Raw genomic sequence first — 9,148 nt, 5'->3', positions numbered from 1 at the left:
GCAACACTTGACCTTTCACACTTTCACCTCATTCGATTATCATTCGATGCAAAAGGTATTCATCACTGGGTTTGGTTTTGGGGAGACACATTTGGGTGTCTACAGCTGCTTGACCACCCTCCCCTTTCCCTCTAGCCGTTCACCTGACATATGCGTACCTCATGATCAATCGCAGCGACTGGCTCCCTAGTTGTCAATAACGCGACCCCTCTAGATTTATTGCTAACTAACCGTTCGATTGACATATGGTTTTCAATAGATTACTCAACTTCCTTTTGGTTTAGTAAGTGCTCCTTAATCGATGTTCGCTTCGCGATGAATTCTATTCAACAATTCTCTCCCTAAAGACCTTAGGGTTTTGTTTAACTTCCGTTTAGGACACTGTTAGTCAAACTTTTGACTCGCGTCCAGTGGTTCGTAACTGTGAAATACCAAAATATAATAAAATGACAATTTTAACCCCCGAGATAAACAAAATTCGTTTGTCACCGAGATCAACTTGTATTTACCCTTTTTTTCTCCTACCTTTGTAAAACAAAAGATTTTTTCACTTTTACCACCAAAAAAAATCACAAAATTGTTTTTTACTACAAAAAATTTTAAAAGTTTTATTTTACCACCAAAAAAAAATTAAAAATTATTTTTTACCACCTGCCGTCAAAAATCTAACAGAATTTTTTAAATTCTTCGATTTTTGTGCCAAACACATGGTATTTAGGGGTTTTGGGGGCATTTTGGTCCTATGAGTCCAATTTGAGGTTAGAATTGACAAAAAATGATAGGAAATGCTTCCTTTTGCGTGTTTAAAAATACCTCGATTTGCGTGAAACATGTAAAACAAGGCATTTTCGATCATTTTTTGTCAAATCTGACCTCAAATTGGAACTAAAGGGCCAAATTGCCCCTTTAAACATATGAACAACATATTTTGCGCACGAAAATCGAAGAATTTTTTTTTTTTAAACCGTTAAATTTAAGGAAAATAACAAAAGAAAATAGTACTCCGTAAATAAATTCCAAATCCCCTGAAATATCAGTTTTCCCTCCTTCCTAATCTAATCAGAAGATCAGACACCAAATCGCCGCCGTTCGTCAGAGCTTCTGTCGGAGGTTGAAAGCGCAAGTGTCGTCAACCTTTTTCCTTCAGGTATAAATTTCAGTTGTTCATTGGTATGTTTTCAAAAATTAAGATTTTATTTGCAGAATTAATTGTGATTATATATATATATATATAAAAAAATAATAATAATAATAAAAAAATTACACACTTTTTTTAACTACTTTGTTTGATTACTTACTAATTTTATGCATGTTCTCTTGTTCAAATACCATTTATCTCAATTAATTTGATCTGCATTTGTTTGGTCAATATGTTTCTGGTGTAATTTTGGAAAGAGGGATTATCTGATTATTTTTGCTCAATTTACCATATTTGTGAATTTAGGTCAATTGATATTGATGAAAGTGATTACGTTTAGTTTATAAATAATTTTACGGCCTGCTTGGTACGCGGAAATAAACGAAAAACATAAATAATAGAAATATCAATGTCCATGGTTATGAAACGAGTTAGTGTGTGTATTCGATATGGTATAGCTAGACTTCTTAGTGGCCAATCTGGATGTCTTTTGACAAATGATGTTTCAGTATTTTGATCAATACATGATTGATGAAGTCTGTTCTAGATTGCAACTTAAAAGTTTGAGGAATGGATGTCTGGATCAGGATTAATCAACCATGTAAAGTATGATTAGCAGTCAAAAGTTGTTGAGAACGATTGTTTGAAATATGGAGGTATAAAATAGTCCAGCCATTGAGAAATTTATGTTTTTTCATTGGAAATTTGAGTGATTCCTTTCTGTACATCTAATATTCAACAGCTACTTAGGATGTACTTGGCTAGTGACCGTAATGTCTTTATTTCTCTCAACCAATTGCCATTATAAAATATAATTTTTCATTGTTGCGTGATATAGGCACTTTTCAGTCCATCAATTAAAGGTATATGGGTTTAAGCCTGATCATGCACAATCAAAATATTGTACCCCTGAGATGGCCAACTGAATTCTCTCTTTTTGTTTAGGGTGGACTAGCAGCAAAGTAATTACTGCACTCTATAGCTGTTGAATAGCACAGTTTTGCAAACTTATTTAGCGATTTTACATAGTCCACCACAGGATATAAAAAACTTATGATTGAAAAGGTTTGGTGAGTTATTCAGTAATACCTTTTGGTTCTCGCCTTATTCTAGCTGATCTCATGGGGAGGGAGTGGTTCTTGTTAGCCACTTACCGTGTCCATCTGAATAGCATCATGGTTGACTTTAGTAGGTTTTAAAAGTAGAAGTAGAATGTATATGAGATAATGGATGGAGAGAGGAAAAAACAAGTGCAAGAAGTGCTGTGAAAGAGGGAGAATTGTTGATGTGATGGACAGAGAAAATAACATAATAACTTTCAACTCGTGTCTTTAGCTGGAAGGAAAGGAGGATTTTTCTTTCTGGAGCATCTAAATGTTGTAAGATTTTTGTTTCTTTGAAGGGAATAGTTTTTACCTGTTTTCTACTACCCAGGAAGGAGGAGGAGCTAGATATATGAAATGCTGATATAATTTTTGTGGAAAGCAGGTCATAGACGGAAGAAAGAAAGCTTGAACCCATCCATAAAAGTTGTTTCTCAGGCTCACAATGATGCTTGTATCTCCATCGGCCACCTACAAATGATACATTAATAGAAAGAACTTTTTCTTAGAACTCTCCCAGTACTACTGTGTATTGCAACTTTGCAAGTGCTTTTGACCTTCTCCAAATCAGTCTTAAAATATTAAAGGTATAGGTATTTTTATATAAATAAGCATATTGCATGGCTTACAGTAAATGAAATAAAAGCTGTATTTTCTTGTGAACAAGCTTTGATTACCTGATCTGAATCGACTGAATGTTGTGTAAACATAGGCTGTCTTCTACACAAGATCTTTCCTGACTGTTTGCCTGTGGAGCCATAGCAAATGTCTGATAAAAAACTAGGAACCACATTTGTATGATCTGCAGCTTACACCTCTATGCTGGAGTCAATCACATCCATGTCAAAGGTTATCTAGTTAGCAGGTTCTTTTTAATGAAAATCATTATCGACTGTCTTCTCTGATTACTGTTCACGGGTCCGTACACTCGTGCAATAGGGTCACTATCTTACAAGTTATCCACTTTATAGTTGAAGTCAATGTTTTAATGCTTTGAGTTACTCTTTCTTAAATTGTCACATGTATAACATAAAAGAATAAAAAAAGCATGGCACACTATAACTGTTATTGTGCACCCGATACACGAATGTGCAGGGCACATATCAGTTCCCATTTAATTTGTAACTTCTACTGGTCTTGGTATGGTATTACTCATATAAGTGTTCTTTTTGTGGACTCTTTGGCGGAGCTTTTACAGACACTTAAAGTTTTTGACCATTGATATGCTCCTATATCAGTTAAGCTGCATATTTTGGGATGTTTGTGTACCCTTTGAAGGTTTTGAGCATTGATCAATTCATGTGCAGTTATGGCTTTGCTGCAATTATATACTTCAATAGTTAAACATGCAAGTCCAAGACTCTCTTTTCTATATATTTTTATGTTTGTAGAGGATCATTGTTATATTCTAGGTGATTTTTTGTCATCAGTAGTTTACATTGAGCAGGTCTCCTTTAAGCACAAGGTATTAGCTTACAAAGGTGGTGATGTGAAATTGCAGATGGACAGGGAAGTGTCAGAGCGTCAAGTAAAAGAACGTTCGAGGACAAGGTGGACAGCTGCCCTTGATAAAATCTTTGCAGACTTGGTTGTGGAGCAGATTCAATTGGGAAATAGGCCAAATAACGTCTTTGACAAGAAGGCGTGGGGCTACATACGTGATGAATTTAATAAGCGAACTGCTCTAAACTTCAATAACAACCAATTGAGAAAGCACCTAGATGTTCTTCGTGCTCGGTATAACCAGGTTAAGTCTGCTTTAGTTCAAAATGATCTCATCATGGAAGATTCGTGCTGTGGGGGATTTGACTTATGGGAAGGCATAGAGGTACATTCTCCCTAGTTGTTTCTGCATTCTTTCTCATCTTTGATGTTGCAATTTCCATTGTTGTTGAATTGGCAGTAAGCTGCTTATGCTACTGGACTTTCAGGTTAATCCTAAACCAGAGCCAGCTAAAATCAGGGACTGCCCCATTTATGAGCAATTATGCACTATATTCGCTGATAATGGTGCTGATGGGAGATATGCCCAGTCAAGCCATTATGAAGAAGTGGAGCATAAATCTAGAGCTAATAATGCTAATCCTCTTGGCTCAACCTGTGTTATGAAAATTGAGCCACCAACTCCTGAAGCTCCGTTGTTAATGAAACCCGTGGATGTCAATACTACTTCCTTTATGAAGGGAGGTAAGACTGATTTTGAGAAAAAGAGAAAGCATACATCGGATGTGGATCAAAATGATCAACAACATAGGAACCATAAGACACTTGATTCTATGGCAGAAGCAATGCTAGGTATGATTGACTCCTTTAAGCTGAGGACAATTACAAAGACGGAAAGTAAGGAGCGGTTTTCTATCACAAATTGCATCAAGGCATTGGATGAAATAGAAAACATGGGAGAGTCGTTATACTTTGCGGCTTTGGATCTCTTTGATGACCCTAACATCAGAGAAACCTTCATATCTCTTAAAGGTGTTGACAGAAGATTGAGTTGGTTACAGGTGAAGTGCAGTACTACTAATTGCTTTGAAGTGCAAGGGCAAACCAGAGATCATTTTTGGACACATTCGGTACAGATAAACTGATATTGGATTGAATTTGTTTGTAAGTATCAAGACAAACTAGGGGTAATTCAATGGAAGTAGATAAAGTGATTACAAACATATGTACTATTTTACTGCATCAGCATCACTATATGAATGGAGTAATGTAAATAGTGCACCTCATTCTTGTACCATGCTATTGTTTCAATAAGGTTAATTAAGGTTGCATAGAGAAAGTAGAAATATTATGTCGATAATAATGTGATTAATGTCCATGTTTAGCTCACGAAAACATTTCATGCAGCTCATTACTGCTGATGGTGCTGATTAGTTATTACCATCACAACCATGCATTCTCTGGGTGAGGGGGGAAAAAAAAAAGAAAAAAGAAAAAAGAAAAAAGAAAAAACGAGATTCAAAATCTAAAATATCTGCTGAATTCATCAGCATGCTGCATTTCACAAATAATGTTACTTTACAAGAGAAAAAAAAAAACTAGCAATGACTATTGCAGCACGCTACAATTGACTAATGTTTAACAAAATTGTTACAATTAAACAAGCTAGTAAAAAACACAAGTATAACAAAATTATGGCTTAGTGCCACTCAATTCCGCCAATGGTTTAAGAAGATTCTCAACCCTCAAAGGAAAACTATGGGCTATGGAGCATCATTTAGCAACATACAGTGCTGCTAGGAGTTTGTAGGACCTTTGACATGTCAACTAAACAGTGCTGGGCTCTTTAATCCCCATTGAAGATGAATCTTCAAATATTCTTTTATTCGTTGACTGCGTAAAATTGCAACATTTCTGCCTCCACGGGGTGAGTTTCGCCAACAATGACAAGGCAATGCAGTGGATCTCCAAAATCAATAGTTTGCAGTTTCTTCATTGTACCCGCAACAATGATTTGATCCTCACTTCCTAACCGGGCAAAACCCACACAAAGAGTGTCTTCACTGTAAGCTGCAATCCACATGAAATACACTCAATCACAGGTCATCAAAGTAGTAAAATTACATGTATTAACAAAATAAAATGTTCCAGTTAAGAATAAACATAAAAAAAAGAATATATTCTTCTGAAGCACAACAAAGCGGTAGATAATCATGTGAGGAGAACAACCTACCTGATTGACCACACTTCTGCTCAACCTCAAGGAGCTGTTCTATTGCAGTTCCAATGGACATGAACCTTGGTGGTTCATAAATCTTTTTTCCCCTGAAAGTAGTTATAACTACTGGCATGTTATAATGCAAGTTTAAGAAAGCAACAAATAAAAAGACAAGATTACATTCAATTGAAACCAGATGTTAAGCTCCGGTGAACCGGGTGGGCATCCTAAAAAAAAAGAAACCAGATGTTAACCTGCAGAGAGATTCCAGTGAGGGTTCCTTCACTTTTATATCTGCAATTAACGGAAGACAAATATCTCAGGTGTGAATGCAGTAGATCCAAAGAGACGTATATATGGTCTATATATCAGGTATAGATCCAAGAACATGGCCTGAAGATTATTAATCTAAAGATACAATCATGGTTAAATAGTGTCCATATATAGAACATGGACTCCGGCACATGGAGAACTTATGCTAAATGCCTTTATGATACTTTGTGATAATCAATCTAACCATACATGACCTAATAATTGACAATAAGTTTATTAGAAAGACATAAAGGGGGGTGCTGCCGGCTTAAAAAGTATGAGCCGGGGACAAGAACAAGCCTCAACTTTAAAGGGGAAGCAAAAAATACAAGTAATAATAATGCTTTCAAGCTATAGGGGGATCTTTTCCACAAAATCAAATTAAGTTGAACAATGCTCCAAATGTGTTTGGCCCTAATAACACAAAAATTATGTCACTAGGGCTCAACATTTCAACACAAGCATTTGTGTAGGGTTCTTAACAAGTCAACATACAAAGGAGCAACTAACACACACAACAAAAGGAGCAACTACATGCACACCAAAAGGAGCAACTTACATACAAAGTCTCCCAAAGACCAATGCCCAAGGGACAAATACAACAAATCGGATTTATACAGATCAGTAATCACAAGGAGAAGCCACAAGTTCAATAAATCCACGGTGTTTGTGCAACTCTTTCTTGGTTCATTAGAGGGTCAATGTCCATCTATAAAACTATAATAATCACTTAGCAGCCTTATTCGTTCAATGCTCCCCCATAACCACAGAAGATCAGGCTCGTAGGACCACATACATATTGACACGATGGACTTGATGGTTAAAGCATTTTTACTGTGACATGAGACAATTGAACAGCATTCATGACGCTAGAAGCCATTATTAACCACTCTTGTATTCTACATCACAAGCAAAACCAAAACCAAAAATCCATTGCAAGCTATGGCTTTGGAGTTTGGACCACTATGTTTCTAGAAATACAAGAGTGCTAGAAATGTAGAATATGGATCAACAACATATGCACTATGCATGGAGCAAATGGTCTGGCAAAAAAAAAAATTCATGAATAGAAACACGATTCCAATTTACAGTACATTAATCCAAAGTTCAATATATAATTCATAATTGCAATAAGAACAGCAACTCCAAGGGCAAGGGAAGTTCAAGGTTGAACAATGACGAGCTTAAGCGAAAGGAAAGAGTGAAAACCACACCTAACAAACACAGAGTATGCAGACCAAGATCACGGTTTCTTTTAATCTTTTCATAGAAGCTATCAGGTCTCCATGTCTCGGTAAAGAATGGAATTGAAATCGTCTCTCCATAACGATACAATTGCAATCCACATACTCCAATTGCATTCATCACTGATGCATTGTGCACCACCTTGACCTTAACTCCAATCTCCTTTGCCCGAACAACAAGGTCCGTGTGCGTAGTTGCTCTACATTCCAAATATGATTTAGACAATAGCAATAATCACAAATATACACACCCAAAAGCAAATACAACCATCACAATTACTCTAAAAGACCAATGTCATTCTTCATAGTAGTAGTTAAAACAAGTAACATACACACCCAAAAGGATCCCCAACAACAAGGAAAGCAACATCAGAATCACGAGCTTGCGAAAGCATAGAATCCGCCTTTTCCTCCACCATTTCTCTATCAGCCACAATCACAGGTTTCCCATACAATTTTTCCTACAAAAACCAACTCCAAATTACAAATTACGAATTTTAAATACTTGGTAAAGGGTTTTATGAAATACCCACAAAATTAAACAGAAATTTAAAGGGGTTATTCTTACCAAATTAGAGAGACCATCAGAAGAAATACCAAAAGAAAGGAGTGAAGTATAAGCTTCAATGTAAACATTTTCACATTTTTTGACAGCTTCTAAACCTCTCAATGTTATGTCTTTCTCATCTCCCAACCCCAATCCTATAATGTATAGCATCTTTACTTTGCTCTATTCAAAAATCTTAGCACTGCAAAATCTGGAAAAATACATGTGGAATAATTCAGGGTCTAATTAAAAATTTGAAATTTGTTCGAAAGAGTTAAGCAAGGGAAGAGATTGAAAAAATCCAGTTGATTTACCTGAGAGCAGAATTCGAATTCCGGGAATTATCAATTACAAGGCTTTAGTTTGAATGTGATTGCTGCTGATCTGGGTTCTAAGATTTTGCGGCTAGTAGTTTGTAAGAATAGGCCGAGCCACCGAGGAGAAACACTCAAGTTCGTACCGGAACCAAAAGTCCAAAACTAAACGCTCAATAAATTATTGAAAAAATATACTTTAATAATTCAACTATTGCCGATTTACTTCTAATAATTCTCATAATCCTAATTAAGGTTTATTTTTTAACAATTTTAACTATACCATAACTTTGCCTCCAATAGATCCAACCGGTCAACATCAAGTTGTAATAGATAACCCATACAGGTGTCAGCACGTGATTGATCTATAATTCAAAACAAAAATAAAAAAAAGAAAAAAGAAAATAAAACTAAAAACCCTAACAGCCACCACCCCCTCCCTTCCAGCCACGGCCAACCCCAATCTCGTCGGATTCAATCGGTTGTCCCATCCCAACCCCAAAAACACCCTAACCGGCCTACACCCACCCCCAAACCACCCATCCTTCTTCGAAAACAGCAACAACCACCGTTATGGGGGGGCAACCAAAGCAACGGCAGCCACCGCAATGGGGCAACCAAAGCAGCAACGGCCACTGTAATGGCGCAACCAAAGCACCGGCAGCCACCATTGATTGCAGCGGCAGCCGCAACCCCTGCTATTGATTTCGTTGTGGTTGCAATTGAAACCCCAATTCGCACCAAATTCACAACAATTTCGGCCTTAATTCGCACAACAACCACAGTAAATTAAAACTCAGATTTGTTCTGGCCATTTTCAGGGGGCAAG

The 9,148-nt window shown here is 36.6% G+C and overlaps 2 protein-coding genes across 3 annotated transcripts; one reads left to right on the top strand and one right to left on the bottom strand.

Annotated features, from left to right (window-relative positions):
• The first annotated feature begins 1,009 nt into the window (after window positions 1–1,009).
• Window positions 1,010–4,981, top strand: LOC145574844 (L10-interacting MYB domain-containing protein-like). Of its 2 annotated transcripts, XM_081632700.1 has the most exons (4): window positions 1,015–1,147; window positions 2,627–2,828; window positions 3,743–4,069; window positions 4,173–4,981. In XM_081632700.1, the coding sequence occupies exons 3-4, from the start codon at window positions 3,743–3,745 to the stop codon at window positions 4,827–4,829; spliced, it is 984 nt and encodes a 327-aa protein (XP_081488826.1). In that variant the 5' UTR covers window positions 1,015–1,147; window positions 2,627–2,828; the 3' UTR covers window positions 4,830–4,981. The 2 variants fall into 2 exon arrangements, with proteins under 2 accessions (XP_081488827.1, XP_081488826.1); XM_081632701.1 differs by lacking the exon at window positions 2,627–2,828 and having other exon boundaries at window positions 1,010–1,147.
• A 220-nt stretch (window positions 4,982–5,201) lies between these two features.
• On the bottom strand, window positions 5,202–8,576 carry LOC145574845 (putative diphthine methyl ester synthase). The gene is made up of 7 exons (XM_081632702.1): window positions 8,320–8,576; window positions 8,027–8,216; window positions 7,795–7,919; window positions 7,429–7,658; window positions 6,157–6,196; window positions 5,918–6,009; window positions 5,202–5,754 (listed from the first exon to the last, which is right to left on the bottom strand). The coding sequence occupies exons 2-7, from the start codon at window positions 8,174–8,176 to the stop codon at window positions 5,567–5,569; spliced, it is 825 nt and encodes a 274-aa protein (XP_081488828.1). The 5' UTR covers window positions 8,177–8,216; window positions 8,320–8,576; the 3' UTR covers window positions 5,202–5,566.
• Window positions 8,577–9,148: the final 572 nt, after the last annotated feature.

The sequence above is a fragment of the Chenopodium album genome, chromosome 13, assembly GCF_948465745.1.
Source record: "Chenopodium album chromosome 13, dcCheAlbu1.1, whole genome shotgun sequence".
Classification (NCBI taxonomy): Eukaryota; Viridiplantae; Streptophyta; class Magnoliopsida; order Caryophyllales; family Amaranthaceae; genus Chenopodium; species Chenopodium album.
Note: the sequence above shows the minus strand (reverse complement) of the source record. Positions and strands in the feature narration are given on the sequence as shown.

Coding starts and splice junctions, on each gene's coding strand:
- LOC145574844 (XM_081632701.1), top strand. CDS start 3,743: ATGGACAGGGAAGTGTCAGAGCGTCAAGTAAAAGAACGTTCGAGGACA. Junction 4,070..4,172: donor ACTTATGGGAAGGCATAGAG/GTACATTCTCCC, acceptor CTGGACTTTCAG/GTTAATCCTAAACCAGAGCC.
- LOC145574845 (XM_081632702.1), bottom strand. CDS start 8,176: ATGCTATACATTATAGGATTGGGGTTGGGAGATGAGAAAGACATAACA. Junction 7,920..8,026: donor CTGATGGTCTCTCTAATTTG/GTAAGAATAACC, acceptor TGGTTTTTGTAG/GAAAAATTGTATGGGAAACC. Junction 6,197..7,428: donor GCATACTCTGTGTTTGTTAG/GTGTGGTTTTCA, acceptor CGTTAATTGCAG/ATATAAAAGTGAAGGAACCC.